At 53.2% G+C, this 25,938-nt stretch overlaps 2 protein-coding genes across 5 annotated transcripts; both read left to right on the top strand.

Moving 5' to 3' along the window:
- The first annotated feature begins 575 nt into the window (after positions 1-575).
- On the top strand, positions 576-3,670 carry DNAJC22 (DnaJ heat shock protein family (Hsp40) member C22). Of its 2 annotated transcripts, none has more exons than XM_010727041.4 (3): positions 576-684; positions 1,589-2,363; positions 3,447-3,670. In XM_010727041.4, the coding sequence occupies exons 2-3, from the start codon at positions 1,644-1,646 to the stop codon at positions 3,630-3,632; spliced, it is 906 nt and encodes a 301-aa protein (XP_010725343.2). In that variant the 5' UTR covers positions 576-684; positions 1,589-1,643; the 3' UTR covers positions 3,633-3,670. The 2 variants fall into 2 exon arrangements, with proteins under 2 accessions (XP_010725343.2, XP_010725344.2); XM_010727042.4 differs by having other exon boundaries at positions 595-628.
- Positions 3,671-4,403: 733 nt separating this feature from the next.
- Positions 4,404-25,881, top strand: SPATS2 (spermatogenesis associated serine rich 2). Of its 3 annotated transcripts, none has more exons than XM_085212200.1 (13): positions 4,404-4,562; positions 7,979-8,281; positions 12,278-12,357; positions 12,612-12,720; positions 13,623-13,672; positions 14,807-15,065; positions 15,322-15,522; positions 16,354-16,489; positions 21,637-21,695; positions 22,235-22,344; positions 23,205-23,307; positions 23,693-23,901; positions 24,656-25,881. In XM_085212200.1, the coding sequence occupies exons 2-13, from the start codon at positions 8,257-8,259 to the stop codon at positions 24,926-24,928; spliced, it is 1,614 nt and encodes a 537-aa protein (XP_085068326.1). In that variant the 5' UTR covers positions 4,404-4,562; positions 7,979-8,256; the 3' UTR covers positions 24,929-25,881. The 3 variants fall into 3 exon arrangements, with proteins under 3 accessions (XP_085068326.1, XP_085068328.1, XP_085068327.1); XM_085212202.1 differs by having other exon boundaries at positions 4,405-4,562; positions 15,325-15,522; XM_085212201.1 differs by having other exon boundaries at positions 4,493-4,597.
- The last annotated feature ends 57 nt before the right edge of the window (positions 25,882-25,938 follow it).

Genomic DNA, 25,938 nt, shown 5'->3' with positions numbered 1-25,938 from the left:
CAGCATCTCCCCCTGCCCCATATTAGTGGGATCCCATAGGAGCCAGGTTCCCAGCATCCCTGCATCCTCCTGAGCTGCAGCGTGTGTGTGTGGGGGGGGGTGTTGCCTATGGGGGCTGAGCTGAGGAGGGGGTCACAAGGAGGGGATCACTGCTCCCCCCCCCATCCCTTCTAGTCCCCACTTCTGGAGTGGCTGTGTCAACAGCACAGCCGGCCAGGGCCGTTAATAATGAATGAGACCAAATTGGAGGCCGGCAGCGGCTAAGCCGAGCAAACACAGCAGCGGTGGTGAGGGTGGGGGCTGCGGGGGGGAGCGGGCGGGGGGTGGAAGCTGCTGGGAGGGCACAGCACCGGTAAGGGGCACAGCTCCAGCATTGTCTGCATGGCTGCATTTGGGGGGCATGTGGCTGGAGAGGTTGCCATGGGGGCTGAGGTGGGAGGTTATCATGGGTCTGGGGGCTTTCACTCACAGCTGGGGGGGGTTCTTCCCATAGTAGGGCTTCGTGATCCCACCCCACAGCAGCCTGCAGTGCTCTGCCCTTTGCCTGGTGCTGTCACAGAGGCAAAGTCCGTGTCGGGAGGGGTGGGGAGGGGGGGGGAAAGGAGGAGAAGAGCTGCCTGTGAGCTCTGTGAGACTCTGTGCAGAGATGGGCTGGGGGTGCTGAGGGGGTCCACAGAGCCGTGGGTGGGTACACGTGGTGCTGGGAGGCACGGGGGGGCCCTGGGTGCACAGATGTGGGCGGTCTTGGTTGGGCTCAGGGGATCCTGGATAGGGATATGGGACGTGAGTGGGGGTGGATGAGTACTGAGCGGGTGCAAAATGGCTCTGGGTGGGGTAATGGGGTGCCAAGATGGGTATAGAGGGGTCCTGACTGGGGCTATGGGACCTGGGTGGCAGATCTGGGTGGGAACAAAATGGCTCTGGATGGGCTTGTGGGATTTCATGTGGACACGGGGGGTCCTGGATGGGCATACAGGGTTCTGAGCAGGTGTGAAGCAGGTCTGAATGAGCATTGAGGGTCCTGGGAGAGCATGAAACTGGGAGGGCACAAAACAGCTCTGAGTAGGCTCGTGGTTCCTCCAGGTGGGCACAGGGAGTCCTGGGTGGGGGGTATGGGACCTGAGAGATTGCCAAGCCCTGGGTGGGCACACAGGACTCTGAGTGGTGGGATCCATATGGGCACAGGGGTTCTAGGGGTGGGCATGAAACAGCCCTGGGTGGGCACAAGATAGCTCTGGGTGGTCTTCTGGTGCCTCCAGATGGGCACAGGGGGCCCTGGGTGGGGGATATTGGACCTAGGTAGGGGTGGCCAAGCCCTGGGTGAGCAAAAAATAGCTGCGGGTAGGCTCGTGGTGCCTCCAGATGAGCACAGAGGGCCCTGGGTGGGGGATATCAGACCTGGGTGAGGGTGGCCCAGCCCTGGGTGGGCACACAGGACTCTGAGTAGTAGGATCCATATGGGCACAGGGGTTCTGGGGGTGGGCATGGAGCAACTCTGGGTGGGCTGCAGTCCTGGGTTAGCACGTGGGACATGGAGGGGTCTGTCACAGGAGGCACAGCTGTGCCAGCCATGCCTTCTCTCCCACAGGACGCCAGATGCCAGCGCCACACCAGTGCCACAGCTCAGCCGTGAGCCAACCAGCATGGCCAAGCGGTTACTGGTGGCCTACGGGCTGTGGGCGCTGGGGGGACCACTGGGGCTGCACCACCTCTACCTGGGCCGGGACAGCCACGCTCTGCTCTGGATGCTGACACTGGGAGGCTTCGGTGCCGGCTGGCTCAGCGACCTCTGGCACCTCCACCATTGGGTGGCCATGGCCAACAGCACCAGAAGCCAGCACAGGAGGGCTGTGCCAGCGCTGAGCCCCATACTCCTGGCGGGGCAGGTGGTCGTGGGGACGTATTTTGGACTGGTGGCTGCGTTGGCACTGCCTTGGGTGCCCCAGCTGCTGGCCCAGCCGCTGGCCGTGGGGCTGGGCGTGCTCCTGACAGCCTCCGTGGGCGATCAGAGCACCAAAGCACACCGCGTCCTTACAGCAGCCTTCCTCACCTCCCTCCTCTTCCAAGCCCAGCTGCTGGCCGTGCTGCCCTCCAGCATGGCTGCAGGCATGGCGGCACAGCGGCACCGCCGCTATCAGCATCCCGTTGGGCCTCCGTTGCGGCTCCGCGCCCGACTCTTCCGTCTGGGCATGGCCTACATGGCCTTCGCCGTCCCGGTGGGGTACGGCCTGCTGCACAGCACCGCCGGGGCTTTGGGGTGGGTGGGGACCATCCCCATGCGGTCCCTCCAAAGCCTGGCCTGGATGCTGGGGCTCAAAGCTGGGCCTGGAGGATGCACTGAGCGGCAGCTGTGGGCTTATCAGGTATGAGGTGCATTGAGACGTGGGGAGGAATGGGGTTTGGTTGTAGAGGGCTTGCATGGGGTGTTGGCATTTTGGGGGTGTTGGAAATATCCAAATAATTTATCAGGACGGTATCTCTGATAAAGCAGATTTTATTTGCAATTGCAATGGTGGGCATCCCAGAAGCAGGAGAGCACGCAGAAAACAGCATTGCATCTTTTATGCCCCATTTCTCGACACTTATCTTTTTCTCCCCTGATTCCTTATTGGCTGAGTACTTTAGGATCACAATCTTCCCGACGCTCAACTAAACATAGAGATACTGGATAAACATCCATTTTTGCTAGCTAAGCATATATGGCTAATTAGTTAAGTTCTCACACTTGCTCGTTCAACACTCGGTCATTGTTTCTGGACATCTGCTCTTCCTTGCGTAGAGATCAGATTGGAAGGAGGGTAGGGGGAAGTACTTTGATGCCTGCCCTACAAAGGTTGCCTACCCAAGGCAATCCAGCCTTGTGTAGAGGCCCTGGCTGCCTTGACGTTTGTTAAATCTGTTTTTCTTTTGCTGAGGGTCACCTATCCAAACAGAATAGCCCTACAATATGCTTTCTAGTCCATAATACTATACCTATATTACTTGGAACATTTAAAAACTATTGCAGTTTTGAAAACAAGAATTAATCACGCAATTCAGCAACTGTATTTCTAAGGTATGTTACTAACATACATGCTATTTCTACTTTTTCACACCAGGTATTTCTAAGGACAAGTTACAAAATACAAATACATTGTGCTCTACTTCTTCAGATCAATTCCCCCTTTTTAATATATTTAATAATGCAGGAACAACATTCCATTCCTGGAGGGGCAAAAGCTGGGGTGAATGGGGCTTGGCTGCCCCTAGCCTGTTGAGGATATACACATATATAGGTTGCACGTGGCTGATTTGGGGGTGTTTGGGGGGCAAACGCTGGGGAGAATGGGGTTTGTTTGCCCTTAGCCTGTAGGGGGGTGGCACGGGGTGCACGTGGCTGATTTTGGAGCGTTTTGAGGTGTAGGGGGAGGCTGCTACCTCATCCCATCCCTTTTTGCCTCTTCCAGGTTCTGGGCATCCCGCCCGGCTCTGGCATTGAGGAGGTGCAGAGGAGCTACCGGGAGCTGGTGAAGGTTTGGCACCCCGACCACAACAGGCAGCGGGCTGAAGAAGCCGAGCAGCGTTTCATTGAGCTGCAGGAAGCCTACGAGGCGCTGGGAGGGCCCCGCAGGGCAGCAGCAGGAGGAGGCTGAGCCCGGCATGCAGGGAGCAGAGGCACTGATGGGGGGGGGGGGGGGAGTTGTAACCTGGGGTTTGTAACACGAGGTTTCTTTGCTTTCTTTGTTTCTTTGCTCAGCGCCATGCGGTGCTGGGGCCGGGGATGTGCACCGTGCAAAGCAATGCACGAGGTGTCGTGCAAACTGTTGCGCGGGGATGGCTGCGACCAATGGGTGGAGGCTCGTGCAAATCATTGCATAGGGATCCGTGCAGGTCGTTGCACGAGGATCTGTGCAAATGGCTGCGCTGGGGCTTGTGCAAACCGTTGCACTGGGCACCATGCAAACCACTGCACGCGGATCCGTGCGCAGCATCGCTTGAGGACCTCCAGTCCACCTCCGAGCCTCCAGGCTTCCAGCAACATACCCCGGTCCGAGCGGGATCGTTCAGGTGCAACCGCGCCTCGAACCCGCCTACATCCGCGCTCAGTCGCCGCCTTTCACACGCTCGGCTCTTTCCGGAGAGGATTCGGTTGTTTCCGCCACAGGGCGGTGGCTCTCGGCAGTTTCCGTCCACGTTCGGCCCCCGCTGCCCCGCCTTGCTCCGCCCGTCAGGGGGCGGCGAGGCGTGGCCTCTCCAGTACCGCATCCGATTGATCCTCGGCAGCGATTAGCCCCGCCCCTCTCCGAACTGCGTCTGCGCACGTTACAGAACACAGCTTTGCCCTCTCATTGGCCAAAACCCCTCAGCCCGCCCCCCACCTCGCTCCAGACTGGCTGAAAGCGCAAGGAGGCGGGCCTCACCTCCCCCTCCTCCCCTCCCTCATTGGCTGCGGTCTCCGAAAACAGCGCGACGCTATTGGCTTTCTCGCGGCGTCCACGGAACCGATTGGCTAGCGGAAGGCTGAGGGCTCCGGCCGGGCCGCGGCCCCCTCCTCCTCTCCGCTGCATCCGCGGCGGCCTGAGGTGAGCTGAGGGGCGGGGGGGGCGGCGGCCTGGAGGTGAGGGGGGTCCGGAGGGAGCAGGGCCTGAAGGATGCGGTGGTGGGGAGGGGGAGCCGGGGGCTGAGGTGGAAGGGAATACGATGAGAGGAGAGACCCCCGTAGGCCGCGGCGCTGGGGGGGGGAGGGGGGCTGTGGGGAACCGTTCTGTGAGGCCTCGGGGGGGGGGGGGGGGGGGGGCTGGGCGTTACGGGCTCACGGGGCTTTGGGGTCTTGGGGGAGGGTCGGCTGAAGGCTCCATCGGGCACGAAGGGCCCGCAGAACGAGCCCAGGCTGCGGGTACGGCTGAGTCAGTGCTTCTCCTCCCCGTCACGCCGGGTTCGGGGCTTTGGCGTTTGTCTCTTTCGTTGTTGTGCCTCGTTAATGAGGGCTAATAGCAATTAATGGTTTGTGGCGGGGTTGTGACTCCGCCAGCAGCCGAGTTGTGCTCAGCTCCAGCTGTCCCAAGCATTCGGTTGTTGTGGTACCACATGAAGTTCTGTCCTTTTGGGGCTTTCTAGCCCCATTTGTGCTCCTAAGAGCCGTCCCGTGAGCAGCGTTCCTTTAAAGGAGCATTTAAATGTTTTATGAAGCCCTCAGCAGAAGATTCTGGTTGGATCCCGGATGAAGGAGCTGAGAGGTGACTGCAGGAGGATTTGTTGGTGCTGCGTTGTTCTGGCAATTAAAATGTAGAGCTTCATTTTAATGGCTGCCTGAGGCTGTGGCTGAGGTCAAAGGGAAAGCTGAGAGGGGATGGCAAGAACAGCCTTTCCCTGTATGGAGCTTGGGGAGGTGCAGGAAGTCCTCACCACACAGCAGCGGGGCAGGGGAAGGTTCATTTTCTGTTTCCCATCACCTTTCTCCTTCCTTCTCAAAAAGTTGTGCTTTTTTTTAGATGCTTTGGTTAAGAGCTCAACCCCAATCTAAGGAATGGTCGTACTCTTATCTATGCTGTAATTCTTGGCAAATCCTCGAGACCCTTCTGCTCAGAAAGGTAGCAAATGAAGCCTGAAAGCAGCAGTGGTGCGCACTATTGCTGGGACAAATGTTTTTTCTGGTCCCCCTGCATCCTGCTGAGGTTTTTGGATCACTTCAAGCCAAAAGGTCTTGCTGTGAGAGAAGCAGAAGGGAGGTTCCCACCGTGAGGCATAGGTTGTGTCACTGTGCGAAGCATCAGGAATCCACCACTGTGTTTGGAGACTGAATGTGAGAAATGCTCTGGGAGGGGGAAACCGACCCTTTTTTCTGCAGCAGCCACCAATGGGGGCTTCACTGAGTGCAGGAGAACTCCTGTGAGGGGTTCTGTGGGCTCAGGGGGTGGCTGCAGGAGTGTTTTGTCAGCTGGTGGACGGAGCTTTACTTCCTCACACTGATAAGGGGACCCGATGAGCCTGGGGAAGGTCCACGTTTGAGGAAAAGCTCACACAGAAAAGTGAAAGGCTGGGGGGGGGGCTGAGACCTCTGAGCTTGACTTGGGCTGCTTTCACCCTCAGAGCTGCGCATTTCTCAGCAAAGGCACCTTTGGTAGAATAATAAAAATCCCCAGGGCGCATTTCTCTCCGTTCATCTTTCCCTTTAAACAGGGAGCGCTCAAGTTTGGAAAGTTCACTGAAATGCTCTGTCTAGACAGGGCAGGAATGGCCTGGAAAGAGAACACCACGGGCGGGGTGATCTGAAGTCATTTCTTTCTTGCTGTGCTGTCTGTAAAGCTGCGAATGACTTTTCCTTATTTGAAAGTGAGCCGGTTTGTGCTTAGCAAAAATGTGCATTCCCGTTGCGGCTCGGGAAAGCCACGTGCCAGCTGAGATCAAGGAGGGTTCCATCGTTCTGTCTGCAGCATTGGGTTTCTGTGGGTTATTTTGTGCCCCCTCCACCCCATTCAGTATTTTATTTTAATGCTGCAGGTCGCTTTCTTGCTTGTTTTGTGTTGACTCTTTGCTGTTTCTGTAGATATGTGGATTTGAGCTGCTTGATCCCACCTTGGGGGTTGCTGGTGCTAATTTTGGATGAATGTTTGCCAGTAGATGCTCATCAGTGGTTATTTTATTCCCCACTCCGTTGCTTTTTCACTTTGTGCACAGGCAGCTTAGAGCTAGGCTTGCCAAAGGGTGGCTGGGAAGCTGTGGTGCGCTGCTTGTTTCTCTTCACATGTTTTAATTGCTGTTCATTTTCTACCTCTGAAGTGGGGAGAAGCTTTTTCCTGGGTGACAGCGTGCACTTGCTTCAGATACTTGGAGATCTCCCAATAACTTTTCAGGCAGGCTTTTTACATTGGTGTCCCCTCGGGTGCTTGCTTCTGAGGCTGCAGAGACAGCTTATAAATGTTCCTTGCTGAATTTCTTTGTAAGCAGTCACTCTTTGTATGTAAATATTCATTCTTTTACTGAGCTGAGTTGGAGACAGCTGAAGGGAGTTCACCTGAAGTGCTCTCTGTGCTGCTTCAGGTTTGGTGCCTTTCTGCTCTCTGTGCTGCTCCAGGTTTGGTGCCTTTCTGTGCTCTCCTCCAAAAGTGCATTTATTTAAAGGCGTGGAATTATCAAGAAGGTTTGGGTGCAGACCTGCAGGTACCCAGGTCCCCGTGCACTGGGAAATGGAACCTGGGATGCATTTCAAATCATTATCCCCATCCTTCCCTGCTCTCATTTTGGGATTTCAGCTCCTCACACTGCAGCAGTGCTGCTGCGTTCTTTGGGCTTCTAAACCATATCCTGGAAATGCCCCTACAGATAATCCTTGTTGGGATGGGTGGGAACTGAGCTGATTATTCCTCGAGCAAACGAGCTGTGTGTTCCTCAGTGCATTTTCAAGCCTGTGGTTTCACTAGGAACGCACAGAGCCTCCTGGTTCCGTAATGCTTTGCCTTCAGCCTGCATTTGATAGATGGCATTGGCAGGTCGTGCCTTTTCCTCCTGGCTGCTCGGGCCGGATCCCCATTGTTCTGCACGCCGTGTCCAGTTGCTCTTTGTTTAACCTGGCACCGTCCCTCTCCTGCACCGGGGAGCCAGAAGTGTAAGGAAAATCCGTGCACAGGAACCGAGTGTCCCTGCTGTGTGCTGCTGGGATGCTGGCTGCTGACACACCAGAGATCCTCGTTGCTCCCCATCCACGTCCTTTGTTAGCAAACACTTTATGGTGGCTGTAAACCCACCTGGTTGTGGGGCTTAAATCACAGAGTGCCTTGAGTCTTTTGGATCCATAGTGAGGCCGTGGGGCTCTCGTTGCCTTTCGCGTTACGTTGCTTTCTGCTAGCCATTCCAAAGCACCTTTAGCAAAATACAGATTTCACTCTTTAAAAACCAGCAGTGAGATGTGCTGACAAGCTGAGGGATGTGGGGTACCCCTTGGGCTTGCTGGGCAGCAATTTCTGACTTCCTTTCTTTCTTTTTCCCCATTGTTATTTAGAACCTGAGACAACTGACACCGGCAGCCGCGTGACAAGGAGCAGCTTTCTCCAGGAAGAAGCCGTGCTGCTCTGTGGGGCTGTCAGCTGAATTCTGACAGCTCCAGACCCTGCTTGCCCTCTCTGCTGTGATTTTGCCATCCCAGACCAAACACCATCCACTCCCCTCCTCGATTGGAGGCCGTGTGTGAATCACAGCTGCACTGCTCAAGGGCTGCAACTTATTTTTCTCCCCCCCCCTCCTTCTCGTATAGCTGCACATTAGAACAAACACACCGAGATGTCTAAAAAGCAAAACCCAAAAGGTAAGATGCATGTGGATATGCTATAATCAAATGTCAATAAACAGCACGATTGATTCCAAAGTTATCAATTAGGAGAGGGGTTAATTGCTTCTGCTGCACTCCTCTCCAGGCTGCTGGCAACGCTTGACAGCTTCTTGTCACCATCTTGGTGACATCGTATAACCTGTTGGGTTTTGTGACATTTGTAGCAGCGTTTCAGTTGTCCAACTGGACAGGTCTGATTCTTGACTTGCTGCATATATTAATACTGCCCCATTTTCACTGTCAGAAAGCAGCAGAAAAGAAATATTTTTAGTAGTTCAGCAACACCCGTGCAGCACTCATGCAGGTTCTCCCTTTTCTGCTGTTTCACGTTAAAGACAAAAGCTGCTCTTGCAGCAAGCAGCTTAATGCAGCAAGAGCCCTTGTTTGCTGCACGTGAGACATTAATTCTAAAGTGTGGGGAGGGGGAGAGGTAGGGGTTATGAAGGTTATGGTTGTCTTTTTATTTGCACTGACTACTAATTAATAATTTAAGGCGAGTGCTTTGACAATCCGTGTCCTCTGCCTCGAGAGAAGCGCTTTTGTTCTCGGTAGATTTTTGCCTCTTGCAGCTCTGGCACAGAAATGGTGCCTACCTGAGCAGCACTGCTGTCCTTTGACATCCAGATCCATGCATGGTTCAAAGCAATTAGCAGCACTTATGGCAATGACTGTATAGGATAATTTTGGAGTTATTTTTGAAATGCTGCATCCGTGCTTTTGGAAGCCTCAACACAAGCCATTAGGAAATTATCTTCTCTCTGCTGCTGGAAATGGAGCCCAGCAATTGTTGTCAGCGAATACGTGGGGAGAAAAGCAACAGGATGGTGGGGAATGGAGGGAAGTCTGCAGGAGGCAGCAGGGAACCCTGCGGGGCTGGCACTGCTGGGTTTCTGAGGCCAGGAGGGCACCGGGGCTGTCAGCATTTGATGCTGCAGGCTGCAGCCCTAGTGTGCTCAGCAGATGTCATGCAGGCCCTTTGCAGGTAAGGAGTGTCTTCTCAGTTTCTCTGGAAGCCAAACAAAACCCCTTTGCTGTGTAACAAAGGAGCAGTGAGGAGTGCTGAGAGGTGAGAGAGTTGCTTTCAATAATGCAGCAGTTCTGAAAGCAAATCAGGAGCCCGCCTGCTGCTGCTGCATGAGAGTGCTGTGGAACAAGGTGAGCGTCTGAGCTGCTCAGGAGGGTGTTGGTGAGATTTGGGAAGTGGGTGTGCAATTTGGGCATGGATGCAGTGCAGCCCTTGGGCTCTTCCTTATCCGTATACATCAAGGAGGCATTGCTATTGGTGAAAATTTGCCCTGTGTGAACTTGGGGAAGGGGAAATGTCACAGGGAACCTGCACAGGTGTGGTGTGGGGAAAGCTCTGTTTTAATCTCATCCTTCATCTAACAGTGTGCCATTCAGGTGGAAGCTCTGCGGAATCCCAGCTCTGTGTAATGCTGCTTCCTCAGCCTCTGGCTGGGAGAGAGAATCCCAGAACTGTCAGAGTTGGAAAGGACATGTGCAGACCCTCAGTCCAACCCTGTGCTAAAGCAGGGTGCACAAAAAAGCATCGGGAGGGCTTGGATCTCTCAGGGAAGGAGACCCCCGCCTCTCTGAGGGTCAGGTTTGGACTTAGGGCTGTAATGAATGCTTGGGCCATTTGGATCTGTTTACAACAACAGCAGTAACGTGGCGTTTCTTGTCTAGACAAAGCCCCGAGGTGCAGCTGCCACCTCCTTGGGCTCCCTCTGCAGCACAGTGACCACACCACAGGGTGTTAAAATAGTTTCTGCAGCAGCTGATGGAGGCACTGAGCCCCAGCTCTGAATTGGAGGCGGTGATGGAGTGAGTGCAGTTTGTGAGCCAGATGGACCCCCTCAAGCATCTTAATGTGCTCTGTGGGGAAAGAGGGGCTTAGAGGCATGTGTGGTAGTGGTGTCTGTGCTCCTGGATCATGGAGAAAGAGGGAGGATGCTGGAAAGTCCTGCAGGGACCTTGATCTGTGCTGGTTTGTATCTCAGTGTTAATTTCTGCTCAGTGGATATCCATACACTCCTAGTTTTGTAAGCTAAATGATTTGTTTCTATGTTCGGTCCTGTAGTGGCAAACAGGTGTCAGGACGTCCCAAAATGGGCAGGGCTGTCCTAGGCTGCTGGGTTCCTGATGTCCCAGGAAGCAGATGGGTATTTCTTGGGCTGCTTTTGCACACTTTTCATGTAGCAGTGACTGATCAGTGGAGTTACAGGAGAAGGAAACTGAAGTGAGCAGGCAGTGTGGTGCTGGGCAGGGCAGATTCTTCCTGGCAGCTTCAGTGCTTCTGTTGAAGAGAACCAATTTATTAAACAGTGCTAAAGCATGGAAATAAATGATCTGGGATGAGTGATTTCTTGCCCCCTCCTTTTTCTGGGAGCTCAGTTATGAGCACAGAAGCAATTAAGAGCATGGTTCTGGAGTTAATGCATCCGCAGGGCAGCACTGTGTATTTCCATGCAACAGCATCCCAATGAAACGGCGTTCCATGCTGCCATGCACAGCCACAGCCCCACGAAGGTGTTCATTCCCCAAATCCTGAAGGCAGTGGCAGCAGCCAGACGTCTGCCCATGAGGATGGAGCATTTTAAATTCCATCCATTCCTGCAGATCCCCGCCACCACCGGAGACCTGAGTGCCAGCAGCCCTTCTAATGATGCTCGGGAGCACTCCTGGGCAATATCACATGAACACAGTGAAGCCTCCATTGCATAATTTTTGCATGATCAACGTTTTAGCTGCTGGGAGGACCGTGGCTGGAAGCTGGAGCTGTGGTGGGAGCGAGGTGCTGACAGCTCCATCTGCGTGAGCTCCAGCACAGAGACAGCTGTAGGAAGGGGTAGGATTGAGCGCTGCAGCGGGGAGCTGAGCTTCATCTTCCTTGGCACCTGGGTCCTCGGTGGCTGTTCTGCAGTGAGGGTTTTGAGAAAAGATCTCTAATTCTCACTCGGTGATGGGAATCTGAGAGCCATTTACAAGATGAAGGGCCGGAAAGTTGGGAGCTCAAACTTGCGTGAGCTTCAAAAACAGGAGACAATCTCGCTCATGGGGCTGAAATGGGGAAGGACGGAGCGAGGGAAGAATTTAAGCGTTCATCTGTAGCCTAAATAAGAGCCTGACCTTTCCATCATGTTCACAATTCTGTCACTGCGTTTGGAGGCATCTCGGTTTAAATGCTACATCAATGTCTGGGAACCGCGGAAGTCAATGGTGTGTCTCAAAACTGCGTGTGAGTAATTTGGAGGAGGTGAGGGAAGGGACGTGAATCAGCAGCTCGGGGTGTTGGCCCACCAGAGCAAGCTGCTGGATGCATTTCCTTCCCCAAAATCCCAAATTTAGATGCTTGGGCCTTTGGCACATGAGGTGATTTCAGGGCAGGGATGGCAGGGAGGGAATCTGTTGCTGGAGGCTGGCTCTGCTCTGGTGTCTATCTGGAAGATTAGCATTGCCCTGAGGATGGGAGCTGGTGGGGAGCATGAGCTGCTCAGTCTCCAAAGCCATTCATCAGTCTGGTTGCCTTCTTGTATCTCCAGGTGGGGGAGGTTGGTAATGTGCTGCTGAGAGGCTCCAGTGCTGAGGGGTCATTAGCTCTTTGTCGCTGGGCTCACAGAGGGATTGATGTAGAAATGTGAGGGTGCAACCGGCCTGTTTTGGTAATGGTTTATGTCACACCAGCCCTGCTAGGGCTGCGTTTGCTTCTTTGTGGTTTGGTCTGCAATTGGCTTGAAGCAGAGCTGTGGCTGAAGCAGTTTCATTGGCTCCCTGTAACATGGCGGGAGGAACAGAATCTGTCCTGTAATGAAGGCTGGGGCACTGTGTGCTTTGCTCTCAGCAGCTAATTGCCCTCTGTTTGGTAGAATTACCCAGCAAGCACTGTAACCACCGGAGCTGACCGTGCTCTCCAGATGTCTCCCAGCACCTGAACATTCCGACATGAGTTTCCCATCTCCTTTTTCTTCACAGATCCGTCCGGGTTCATTTTTGATGTGCAGTCCAACACTGTGATGGCCCAAGGAGGAACCTTTGAAAACATGAAGGAGAAGGTAAGTGCATCTCGTGGGACTTCAGCTTGCCATTTCAGTACTGCATCTTTATCTGCTGTCAGAGGTTAAATATGCTTCTGTCTGAGAGCTAACTGCGCTTCTTTCAGAAGCAGAATTTTATTCAGGCTAAATCATCCTGGCATATGAAAGTTTGATAAGGAAGGCATCGGTTAAGGTGTTCAGACTGCTTGCACAGGGCTGCAGTGTGAGGTAGAGCAAATGCTTCACCTGTCAGCTTCTTCTCTTCCCTCCAGATCAACGCAGTGCGTGCCATAGTCCCAAACAGGAGCAACAATGAGATTGTCCTCGTGCTCCAGCATTTTGACAACTGCGTGGACAAAACAGTGCAAGCGTTTATGGAAGGTAACTGCAGTGGGTTTCTGGGCTCTGTCATAGAGTCAGAGAATCATAGAATGGCCTGGGTTGAAAAGGACCGCAATGATCATGTAGTTTCAACCCCTCTGCTGTGTGCAGGTCGCCAACCAGCAGCCCAGGCTGCCCAGAGCCACATCCAGCCTGGCCTTGAATGCCTGCAGGGATGGGGCATCCACAACCTCCTTGGGCAACCTGTTCCAGTGCCTCACCATCCTCTGAATAAAAAGCTTTCTCCTCATATCTAACCCCTGTCTCAGTTTAAAACCATTCCCCCTTGTCCTATCACTATCCACCCATGTAAACAGCCATTTCCCCTCCTATTTATATATACAGGCTCCCTTCAAGTACTGGAAGACCACAGTGAGGTCTCCCTGGAGCCTTCTCCAAGCTAAAGAAACCCAGTTCCCTCAACCATTCTTCATAGGAAAGGTGCTCAGCCCTCTGATCATCTTAGTGGCTCTCCTCTAGTCACTCGTACCTGCTGTGTTTGTGGGTCTTTAGGAGCTCCTGCAGAAGAGTCAGAGTGCAGCACATATCCCACATGGCAAGGAGCTTGTGGAGCTTCTCAGCTCATCCTCCACAGCTCATAGATGGTTCTCTTCCAACCTCTAGTTGGAAAAACATCAACAAAGAGTGAAGGCAGAGATAAGGACTTGATAACTCTTTAGGTAATGGGAGTTAGATACTCAGTTACAGAAACCCTCACTCATGTGTGCAAAGCAGGGAATGTCTTCAGCTTCATTTTTTTTCTGCTGTTTGTACTTTGAAACCCAGATGGGCTTTGAAATACTTTGAAGTGCTGAATGGATTCTGTGACCTCAGAGAAAGTGGCTCTTGCTTTTGGCACTGCATGTGTGCCACTCACTGCTCATCACTGCTTTTTGTTTCAGGTAACGCCAGTGAAGTATTGAAGGAATGGACTGTCACAGGCAAAAAAAAGGTAATGCTTCTAAATACACCTTGCAAATGCCACTGTCTTTTTTTATTTTTATTATTATTTCTTTGAGGATGAGGGAGAGCATAAATCGAGACTGCCTGCCGTCCTCTGCGTTCCTGGTAATTTTGATGAGATGAGAAGCCAAAGAGCAAACATGTTCTGCACCATTCTGTGCATGCACGCTGCTGGCAGCAGAGCAGACTTCCAGAAACGATTGCCGTGTTATCAGGTGCCTCGCTGCTAAGAGCAGGGATTTGCATGGGGCCTTCGTTGCCAGCAGAAAACATCACATCTGCCCTCGGTTTCGTTGTCAGACACATTGTGTTGGGCTGAAAAAAGCTTCTAGACTTACAGCCCTTGCAATGGCTTTTGTTTTGCTGACCCTCTGCAGGACTCCTAATCCACACACCCAGCCCCATGCTGAAGTAAATCTTTCTCAGGTCCGTTTGCTGCAGCAGAGCTCCGTAATTCACTGCTCAGATGGTCGTGCCGTTCCATTTTTCATCGGTAACCTTTGGAGCTGAACAGTTGCATTTAATGCTGAGCTCTGTGGAAATATTTCTGTGTCATGTAGGCTTCCCTGCCCAGCTCTGCGCTCAGACCTCTGCGAAACGGTTAAAGGAAGATTTGCAAAGTTTCAGAACTTGATATTTTAATGTCCAAATCCACCAGGACAGGAAGAAAATCATAATTATTCAAAAGGACTCCTTTGAATACTTAAAAAGCACCAGGATAAAATAGAGAGGGGAGAAATGTGACCGAAGAGCCGTGTGCTGGCGATCGAGGGAATTGCTGTCAGAGCGAGGTCTAGGGCAGCACCCCGAGGGGAGTGGGGCAGCCCCCCACAGCCCCACTGCTTCCCACAGCCCCCATTCCATGCCCTGGGCTCGCTGGCACACCGTTGGAGGGGATAATGAGTTTGCTGGTCGCTAATGCCTCTATATCTGTCCTCATTGTTGAATGAATCCCTCCTGCTGTTAACAGGATCAACAACAGGGCTGGCTGAAAAGGCATTTAATTCAGCTACTTTCAGGCGGTAAGCACAAGCTTAATTTTCCCTTCAGGAATTAAAGCTTAACGTTTTTATTTTTATTTCTTTCTCTCTCTCTCTCTGTGGTGCGGATGCCTAATCCTCAGAACAAGAAGAAGAAAACCAAACCGAAACCGCAAGCCGAGGCGAACCCTGGCCCTGCAGACCCCAGGAAATTGGTGTCCACTGAAGAGGAGCAGTCAGCAAACTCAGAGAAGGGAGGAATTAACGGTTTCCATGTCAACGGCTGTGCCCATGACACGGAGTCGGTGGACTCGCTCAGCGAAGGGCTGGATGCGCTTTCAATTGATGCCAGAGAGCTGGAGGATTGCGAGGCCTCGGTGCCAGACATGCCTGAGAGAACAGGTTAGTCCCCAGAAGAAGCAGCAGGAGGCACCTGCTGGGTGTTTAAAAAGCAGAGGAGCTGCCTCTCGCCTTTTGTGTCCCTCCTTTGACTGGGGTCAGCTTTGAGAGCTGATTTGTTTGTACGGTCCTCCAGGAAAGGGCAGCTCACCCCGAGCTTTGATTTCTGCTTGTGGTCCTAAAGGGCTGGTGAGCGTTCTGCTGTCCTCTGTGTGTGTCGTCCCCCGCCCCCCCTTCACACCACTGTGCTTTGCCCCAGCAGTGCCTCAACTAGAGAATGGAATAGCAGACCTCGACACCAAATCTCTCACCATGCGCCCTGCCCAGAGCCCTTCGTCTCTCAGACAGCGTCCTGATGAGCACAGCGCGAGCAGGTCCGGCTCCAGACCCACAGCCCCCACCTCCCTGCCTGCCGTGCGTCTGGACAACGTCCCCTTCTCACCTGCAAACAAGAAGCTGGGTAAGGCCCCCGGGTCTGCACCCTCCCTTGTGTCACAGCAAGTTGCCAGCAGCCAAATTCTCACCACCTCATCCGCTGCATTGCTGACGGACAGCGCTGAGACAGGCTGGACGTTGATTTTAATACAAGCTAACACACTTCTTATTATCTGGCCTCTAACTTGCACTCTGCTCCTCCTCTTCCCCGTGCACAGCAGGAATCTTGACAGCAGTTTAGATGTAGTGCCTGGAGCAGCAAACCCGTATGTGTGAGAAGGCAGGGCGGGAGGCAGCCTCGCTGCATACGCTTAGCCCATTCTTCTCTGCTCCCTCGCAGAGCCTTTGGGTTCTTTCTCATCTGTTGTGAGAATGTGTCAAGAGGACGGTAGTTGGGACCAGCCCTGTTACAAGAAGTGACAGCCTCCTGTTACCCGTGGTTTTTTTCTCTTTCGTGTGCTTTCTCTTGCAATAACAAGAGGGGACAGGAAGACCTGAGACAGCGGTGGTGAATGTGGTTGTCATGATTAGCTCAGTGAGATCAGGCAGTGGCTGTGCCCCTAACCCAAAGCAACTCAGATGCATTTGGTTACTGTTGTGTATTTGAAGCTGTAGAGGGGTGTCCCTGCCCACAAAATGAAATCTTTCAAGCTCTGGGAAAGCTTTCCTCGGTGGAAAACCTGCAGAACTTCTGCTGAACCGAGAGCCTCTGTAATGGGGGAGGGAAAGGAGGTATTAAAACCAAGCAGGACATAGTTTAAAAGTAAGAGGGAAAGCGTTCTCCTGATTTCCCCTGCTGGGAGGATTTAGCAGTGTGATTGACATGACTGTTTAAGTTCTCTCTGTCTCTTGGTAGGTTCTAATATTGAAAAATCAGTGAAGGATCTCCAGCGCTGCACCGTCTCACTGGCTCGGTACCGGGTCGTGGTGAAAGAGGAAATGGATGCTTCCATTAAGAAGATGAAGCAGGTATTTGCTGAGCTGCAGAGTAGGTAAGTGAAATGTAGGAACGGATCCAGATGTGTTGAGGATTAAGATCAATGAATTCAGAATAAAACTTCAGCTCTCCAGTCAGGCTAATGACAAGCTTGTGTTTGCCCCGCTGGCCAAGCACCGTTTGTCAGCGCTTGAGAGCTCCAGCGTGTCGTCGAGAATTAAGCCCATGTCTGAAGGCCCGTGCTCTGCAATTTGTAGAAGGCTTTTTGCAGGCAGCTGTGCAAAGCCTGCGTTGGAGCTCACTGCCCGTGCGTGCAGCAGGAGCTCCGTGCCCCATTCAGGGCTTTGTTGTGCATCCGGCTCTTTGGCAAACTTTGATTCTGTGTCTGCATGAGGCAGTTAACGTGGCCTTCCTTAAGTCCTGTTAAGCACGGAGGTGGGAGGAACTCGCTGGGTAACGTGCTGCTAGCTGGTTGCTGGTGTTGGCTGTGCTGGGAGCAGAGAGTGCAGCAGTCCGTGTCTCTTCAAAACAAACATTTGTATTTGAAATCTGCAAATTTGGGTTGCATACGGCATGGAAGATCAGGCTCCTTCCGAAGGTACACACACAGTAATGATCATACTGCAGAGTGTTGCTTCTCCATTTTTAAACCAAGCTTTGAATACAGTGCACAGTGTTCCCTCCAAGTGCACTCAGGTCTTTTTAATTACCATTTTCATTGCTTTGGGTAAGCACTTCACGGTGACATTCCCAAAGTCCTAACACCTGATGCACTTGGTGCCTTGGCTGATTGGATCTGTTAGTGAGAAATTGTTCTTGGTTATACAAACACGAGTGCATTTGATAAAGGAGTGTAAGAAACTGAACAGAGAGTTCCCTGCTGATCTCATCATCTTCGAACTTGCTGAGGGTGCACTCACTCCCACTGCCCAGCTCTCTGATGATGTTGAGGAGCTCTGGTCCCAGCACTGACCCCCGAGGGGCACCACACACCACTGGTCTCCATCTGGACACTGAGCCATCGGCCACCACTCTCTGGGTACAATATTGTATCCAGCTGAGCAGTCGTCATCAAATCCGTATCTTTCCAGTTTGGAGAGAAGGATTTTATGGGGGACTGTGTCAAAGTCCAGATAGATGACATCAGTGGCTCTTCCCTTATCTGCTGACTCAGCTGCACTGTCATTTTTACAATCAGGCAGGACCTGCCCTTGGTAAAGCTATGCTGCTCATCCCATATCACCTCCCTCTCTTCCATGTGCCTTAGCATTGCTTCCAGGAGCATCTGCCCCGTGATCTCCCCCCAACTCAGAGGTGAGGGTGACAATTCAGTGGTTCCCTGCCTCATCCTCTCCACCCTTCCTAAAAACGGGTGTGACGTTGCTTTTCTTCCAGTCACAGGGACTTCACCTTACCAAGGGTGGCTTGGTGACTGCGTCAGCCAACTCCCTCAGTTCCTTTTGCCAGAAGTGAGTAATATTTGACAGGTAACTAAAACGCTGATATCACACGGAAGGATTAAAGCAGATATTTGGCAGACTTGCAGATCCGTGTCAGAAGTGATCTGCGTCTGCAAACTGCATGGCCTCCAAGGCAGGAGTGCGGAGTGGCAGTGATACGGAGCTGGCTGTGCTCCGAAGCCTTTTAGCAAATCTTGTTGATCCATGTGACGTTTTCTCTTTGTGTGCCTGCTTGGGTTGAACTCTGCCACCAGGAAGTGCTCTCCTGAAGTGGAATGCTGCCCTGCATTTAAGTTCAGCGTGCTAAAAGTAGTGACAGGAGGTGTTTCTGGCTGACTTTTGACCTTAGAGGAGACCAGACCCACATGGCTGGGGGTGTCTGTTTGCCCTCAGCTGCATTCTTATTCTTTTTTATGCTCGTGACCTTCATGGCATAGAGCTCCCAGCTTTCCTCTCTTGTGTTGTTGCAGTGGTGGGAATTTACCCCACCAATAGCTGAGGGTTCTGGAGGGGATTTACCCCTCAATGGCTGAGACATCTGTAGTCCTAACTTAATTAGTTTGCGTACTTTGTTAGTGGTTTTGTCTACTGAGTGGCAACCGATGCTGCTTCAGTATCACCTCCATATTCAGTAGGACTGATTGCTTTTTATCGACCTCTCAGTGCATTTACAGCATCTGTAAAATGTGTAAAATCCCGTCCTTGGGATGGAAAATGTCACTGCTTTGGATCTGTGTGAGCACTGCCTTGCCCTTTGCCTCAGCCTTATCAGCTCCTCACCGCTCACGTCACGTTCCCACAGGTGAAAGAGCCACATGTGGCACTGGGCACACAGGAGGATGTGTGGATCCGCCTGGCGTGGGGCCACCAGAGCCTCCCTTGGCAAATGCCATGCTCTGCTGGCCACGGCTCTGCAGAGTGCAGCCTGCTTTCCTTGTCCCAAAAATGACGCAGTTGAGCTGAAACAGAACTTGTACAGTCACATTTTCTTTTCTTCCCCCAGCTCCCTTTGCGACCCAGAGAATAATTAGTGTATTTTTAAAGCCTATGACACAAGTCAGGACCCAGTAGCTAAATCCTCTTGCTGAATCATAGCTCCAACTGTCTTTCTACCAAAGGAAAACCTGATTTAAAGGCAGGTTTGTTCATCTGAAACAGGGCATCAGTAGCAAAGTGCAGACTGTTTTCGCTTGTGTGTCACAAATGTGCTTCAGGTGTCCTTTGAACCAGCAAAGCTTCCGCAGGTTTGGACCTTCATCTTCTCTCTCTTGGCAGCGTGCTGGTGCAGGCACAGAGGTGAGGGGAGGGGGCTCTAATGCTGCACCACGATCTCCAAAATCCATCCTGAGCGTAGGTGTCAATTCCTGCTCTGTAGGGTTTGGAGGTGGTCAGGTAACCTGAATGAGGGAGTCCCAACAGCCCTGAATTCCCAGCATGTTTTTCTGTCTGCGCTGCAGAAAGCACCCTGAGCCTTCGTGGGCGCAGAGGGGAAGTTCAGCTTCAGCACTTCTACGGGCACGGGGCTGTATTGAGGTTTGTCACTGCTGTACTGTGGGGCTTAAAGGTGGCAGCTGCCCTGCAGGCAGCCCTCGGGACAGCTGCACAGAGCCTGACCTCAAAGCTGGGATCGTGCTCATGCATACAGCATCTTGCAGGGGCCGCTGGGCTGCAGGTCTCTCTCCTGACAGCAGCTCACAACCAAGCACTCAGTGCTGCTTCAGTCCTCAGCAGGTCTCAGTTCACCTCCTTCCCCTTTTTCTTCCTCCCAGAGTGTGCTTTCTCCAAGCTCAGTCTCTCAGATTTATGTGGTCTTGTCCCAGCACACAGCAGCCCAGGACTGAGCGCATTCCTGAGCGGATCTGGCAGCTGGAGGGCGGTCTGCTCAGCTATTCCCTAGCATGGGAGGCTGCTGGCGTCTGATCGAGCTGCTCCTCACGCCAACATCAGGCACAGCAACATGACCTCTGTTCCTCAGCCAGCCCAACTGTAAAATTGGGTAAAGGACTCCAGCTGAGCTCCGCTGAGTAAATTAAATGACAAAGGGACGCAGGCTGTAATCTTTTGTCAAGGTTCCTGCGGGTTTGCTTGCAGGAGAAAGCCCCAAACAGCCCATATAAAGCTCATATAAAGCAGGTGTTGCTGCTGTCAGAGCCAGGGGTGGGTGGGTGTGTGTGTGTGTGTTCAGGGAGGAGGCGATAGGGGATAGGTGCAGCATAGCTGGGCTCAAGTTCATCAAGGCAGTGCTGTATCCGCATTGGGATCCTGCCTGGTTAGCTCCTTACAGAATATACAGGCATCTCTCTGTGGCATGGGCATCTCCCCACACCCTGCCCCTTGCTCCACACTGCTGAGCCACACGAGAGACAGCTGGAAGGAAGGTGAAGCCTTATTAGTGTCGCTTCTGACACACGTCGTTGTATTTGTGCAGTTGGGCTGCGACTGCCTGACCTGGCTCAGGCCCCCGCTGTGCTACGAGCAGAAACAATCCCTGCCCTGAAAAGGCAGATGGACAGAGAGCGATAAATCAACAGAAGCTGCCAAATGTCAAAACTGCTGTTCAGAGGGAGTTGTTTGAATTGATCCTGCCTCGGTCCTCTCTGACATGCAGAGGAGTGGGAGCAGAGGTTGGAGTTTGCCTTTCAGCTGCCCTATGGTTTGCAAGAAGAAATATTCCTCCCTGTTTTCAAGCAGATTGTTCTCACTGAAAATCCCGTGGCCTGAGTTGGAGGGCTGGTGTTACACTGTGTCTGCATGGAAAGTGTTGTAAAGCTAACGGGCAAAAGGAAGACTGGGCTTTTGTATTAGGCAAACAGAAATGAAGCTTGTTGGTAGGCAGGATGCTGAATGCACTCGAGCTGCTGAGGGAAGCACAGACTCAGGGCCAAGCACATCGCAGGAGCAGCGTGGAAGCACAAAAGCATCTGCAGGAAGAGTGAGGGTCTGGGTTTGTTTCTGCAAGGAACAAAGCTGAAACCAGTGCCTGCCTCTGTGCTGTGTTTTCTCTCCTGTCGTTGCAACCTGAGTCTTGGTGGGTAGTGGTACAACTCTGCTTGCACAGAGGCTGCAGCCTCAATGCCTGGGGGAATTGTGGTCTCATGGCAACAGCCACGCTCAGAGCCTGCTGAGTCTCTTGTGGTGCACCTTGGGTGCTCTCAGGTGGCTGAAAAATCCTCAGACTTTAAGAGATGGGTGCACGGTGGGGGCTGTGCCCACTGGAACACTGCATGCTCCCTCAGCCCTTTTGGATGTGCCCTGCCCTGAAGTGCTGCAGAACACTAGAATTTGGGTTCCTGGGCTGGCAGGATGGTACATTGGAATAAGTTAAGAGTGAAGCATTGCAATCGGTTGCCTTCACCATGTCGCTCCTGAGAGGCTGCTGCCCACTGCCCACATCCTGCTCCAGTGCTGCGGGTCCTGCTTGTGGCTTGAGCATTCTGAGCGACTCTGCGAGCATTGCACCATGGCTTTCCTCTGCGATAAAGCCCAGAGCATTGCAGCTGCTGCTTCTCTCCCCTCACCTCTGACTTTATCAGAGCACGGTGACCACACACCCAGCAGGTTTTTAGAAATGCAGTAAGGTGCTGACTGAAGCTGTGGTGCCAGCAGAGCTCAGAACCAAAGCTCCTGCTGCCCTCTGTTGGTCCCTGCTCGTGGCTGGCCTACCCAGAAACCCACCGTGCTTCTGCTGTGGGATTCTGTGGTCCCCTTTGGTGTTAAATCCTTTCTCTGTGTTCTTCCCCAGCCTCATGGATCGTGAGGTGGCGTTGCTGGCCGAGATGGACAAAGTGAAGGCAGAAGCAAGTAAGGCTCCCTCCTCCCACTGAGCACCCAGCCTGTAGATCTGCAGATGGTGCTGTGCTCGAGAGACAGCCCCAGTGGAAGCAGATTTTTCTCCCTTATTTCCTTTTCACTCTGTGTAGAGCACTGTGTACTTGGGAACAGACAAAACAGTGCACCATGCATACTGTGACTGGATTTTGCAGTTTGAGGCCTTTGTTCTGTGCCTGCATGAGAGGGTGGGATGAGGTGTGCTCTCCTAAAGGCACTGCTGAACATTTTGGCATTCCTGGGGAGCTGGAAGGGGTGCTGACAGCACCAACAGCACTGCACCCTGCAGCTCAGGGGACACGGGAAGGCACTCAGCAGCTAAAACAGCTTGTGGTGCTCATCCCCACGGCAGCTTCAAGCTCAGGTTCAGTCCAGAGACATACACAGCTGCAGGAGGGTGACGCTGGGGCTGCTGTGCAGCTGGCACAGCACTGACAGGGGGAACCTGCTGCTTACCAATGAGGGGCCAGGCTGGGGCTGCTCCAGCCTCAGAGCAGCGCTTTGTTCTACAGTGGAGATCCTGATGAGCCGGCAGAAGAAGGCAGAGGCCCTGAAGAAGATGACCGACGTGGCAGTGCGGATGTCAGAGGAGCAGCTGGTTGAGCTCCGAGCTGATATCAAGGTGAGCTTTTCACTCCTGCTTCATCTCACCCAAACACTCGGTATGTTTTGTAACCATCCAGGTTTCAGAAGAGCACGCTTCGGTGTGGTGTCTTTTCCAAATTCACCGTTGCTGCTCTCTGCAGCTGTGCAGAAGGGCACAAATTCATCCTGAATCTTAACTTTGAATACTTGGTTTGCAAAGTACCATCAAATGATCATGCAAACATTAACCCCTTGGTGTCTGCACTTCAACCTTTGACCACTGTGCGTTGGCACTGAGCTGGGAATGTGGCAACGCCAGAGCTTTATCATCAGCAGAGTGCTGAGAGCCTCCCATGGTGCAGGCTGACCTCTGCCTTTCCACCCAGCTCACAGAGCCTGCCCGCTGCGCAGAAGCTGCTTTTATATTCCATGAAACACTTTCATATGCCAGAAACCACCTCTGCTCTCTGGCACGCCGGCTCCTACTGCAAGAGGTCAGCACACAGTTGTGCAAAGGATCAATTAAGCTCCAGCTTGAGAATCAGGCTGCTGGTGCTGCAGTTCAGGGCAGTCCCAGCCCTGAGTAGGATTGGTGCTGCTGAGGAATTCTGCTTCTATCCACATCCTAAGCAGTGCTGGAGCCACCGTGGGACTGAAACAATCTGAGTGAAGCTGGTGGAAGTCCTGCAGAAACCTTTTCCTAATTCCTCAAGTCCTTGCAGCCGTCTGCCTTTTCAGCCAAGGCTTTTTTTCCAGCAGCACCCACCTCCGATATCTGTTACTAGCCCCAAACTGGAGACTTCTGTCTCCATTCCTGTGCTCTGATTGGGTGCAGGGATTGGAATTAAGATGCATATGGATTGGAATTAAGATGCATATGTTCTCTTTTCCACGCAGCACTTTGTAAGCGAGCGCAAGTATGATGAGGAGCTGGGCAGAGTGGCACGGTTTACGTGTGACATCGATGCATTGAAGAAGAGCATTGCTGCCTTTGGGCAAGGTGAGCAGGGAGGCCTTGCCATCACGAAAACTCCCTGTGTTGCTCCCCAAATGGGAGAGCAGCAGGCTGGGAGGGGGCTGTGCTGGATGCTTTGTTTCTCCTGAGCAACAAAGCTCAGGAGATCTGTGGGGAGGATTGGTCTTTGGTGTGCCCGTTTTTCGGCCACGGGGGCTGTTCTCCTTCCTTCTCTGGTCCCAAGCTTTTGCACAGTCCACAAAACCAAACCAAAACCTCGCCAGGAAAAGCTCTGCTATCCCTTCATGCCTTCAGCTCCAGCCGTGAGCTGCTCCAACAGTTCTGCCCCAGTATCCCAACAGAGGTTGAAGGGTGAGCAGTCAGGACCCCACACACACACAGCGCACATTTCGGGGTCTTTCTTTTCCAGTTTCTCACCCGAAGAACAGCTACTCCACTCGCTCCCGCTGCAGCTCCGTCACAGCTGTGTCCCCAAGCAGTCCCAGCAACATCTCTGCTCCCTCCAGCCCCGCCTGTGCCTCTGCCATCAGCCTTACCACAGCGAGCAAGAAGCCCCCATCCACCATGGAGGCGGCCGTGGAGGGTGCAGGCAGCCACCCCCCCCAGCCCCACCGAGAGGTACGAGTGCCCTGGGGCTGGGAGGGCAGGCACAGCCCTGCTTTGCTGGCTTTGCTTCTTGAGCGATTTTGGGGGGGGGGGGGTTTGGGGGTTGTTTTCCCACCTTTCAGGGAGGTGTGATGTGCATGGACTGTAAGCTCTGTGTCACATGGCATCGTGGGGTTTTTGTTTTCCCAGCTCTCTGACGAGCAGGAGGGGCACAGGGTCTGGTGGAGTTCTGGGCTCTGTATCGTGTGAGACTTCAGAGTTCTTGCTTTCTGGTTTCTCTGAGGAGCGGAGTGAGTGTGGGAGCGCTCCATCTCCAGGCTCTGCCTCACTTTTCTGTTGGGGTTTCTGTATTCCAAACTCTCTCGGTAGTGAGAGGCACGGGGTGCATAGTCTGTAGGTTCTGCTTCACTTCACATATTGGCATTTGTGATTTCCACATTCTATGGGGAGTGGTACGAGGGCACACGCTTCCCGAGCTCTGCTTCACATTGGGTTTTGGTGGTTTTGCTTTCCCACCTCTCTGGGGAGGTGCACAGCCTCTGCCATCTGTTTCACGTGAGCTTTTGGGTTTCCAAGCTCCCTGAGAAGCAGGAGAGGTCTGGGGGCGCGCAGCCTCTGCGCTCTGATTCACACCACATTTGGGCTTTTTCACTTCCCCGACTCAGAGGAGCACGTTGCACGAAACGCATCGCCTCAGTGCCGTGTCAGTGGGCGGCTGCAGCCCTCAGCGTGGGATCTGTCCCTCTCCCCTCTCTTTCTCTTCCAGGCTGCCCCAGGGAACAGGCGATCGGGACCACCGGGACCACCGGGCTCCCGGCCCCAGTCCCACACCGCTCCTCCCCCAGCCAGGCGCTCCGGCGGCCCCCGGCACCGCAGCGGAGCAGGTCCGGCACTCGGCCGGCACCAGAGCAGCCCGGGCAGCCCCCACCAGATGCAACCCCCGGAGCCCGGAGCTGCGGCCGGAGCTGCTGCCGCGCACGGCAAAGGGCTCCCGCAGCGCAAACCCCGCGCCAGCCGCCAGGAGGGAGCCAGCTCCTGAGGTTTCCTTCCCCACTTCTGCCCTAAGGGGACGAGACTGTAGGAAGCTCCTAGCTAGAGATATTAACAAAGGAAAGTTTACACTTCTCAGTTCTTGTGCCATTATTATTATTTCTTTTTTCTTTCCTTCTCTTTCTCTGACGTCTGCTTTGTGTTCTTCTCTCACATCTACTGCACCTCCGCCCGGGCTCAGGGCCCCTTTGCTGCTGTCACTGTTGCCTTTTTCTTTCCCCTCTAGAAAATCTCCATGGCTCTGATGTCACTGTAGGCAGAGGGGGCCCAAATGCAGCCCCCAGCCTCTTTGTCCCCACTCTGCCCTGACCCTGGGGTCTCACATTGAAGGAGCAACCCCAGGACAGCCCAGCCCTCGTGCTGGCAACGAGGACAAGTGCTGCAAAACGGGAGTAGGGGGTGATTTGAAGGAGCCAGGAGGGGTTTGTGAGGGCTAAACCCCCAGCGTTGTGCCAGCAGGACCCTGTGCACACTGCACAGCGTGCTCTACTCTGGTTTATGTTGAGGGGAAAACTCTTTGTTTAATTCACCTCCCTCTCTTGTCCAGACCCACCCTAAATTAAAGAGCAATATCAATTAGCAGAGCTAATCCTAGCTGCTACCAAGCGGCGATGGCCGTACCTTAGCATTGTCCAAATAAAAGGAGATCTTCGTGTTCATTAGTACTGTCCATTAATTAATGCTCTCTGTTCCTTACTGCCTCCATCAGCCAGCATTTTAGGGTGCAGTGGGGGAAGAGATCAGCCCCTCCCAGGAAGGCAGTAGGATGGCAGGGGTGACTCCTTGGGGCTGGCAGGAGGAGGGCTGGGGGGGATGCAGCAAATGAGGTTCTTTTGGCTCAGCAAAACACATTCCTGGATACCATCAGCTGCTTCAATGGGACATGTGAGTACAGCAACTCTGCCTTTATCAATAAAGGACTTTCAAAATATTGCCCCCGCAGCTCAGGGTCTTGTGTGTCCATTTACCTCCCTCCCCACCCCTTCCCATGAGCCACAG

This window comes from Meleagris gallopavo, chromosome 31 (assembly GCF_905368555.1).
Source record: "Meleagris gallopavo chromosome 31, MGAL_WU_HG_1.1, whole genome shotgun sequence".
Taxonomy (NCBI): Eukaryota; Metazoa; Chordata; class Aves; order Galliformes; family Phasianidae; genus Meleagris; species Meleagris gallopavo.
This window is presented reverse-complemented; position numbering and strand designations above follow the sequence as displayed.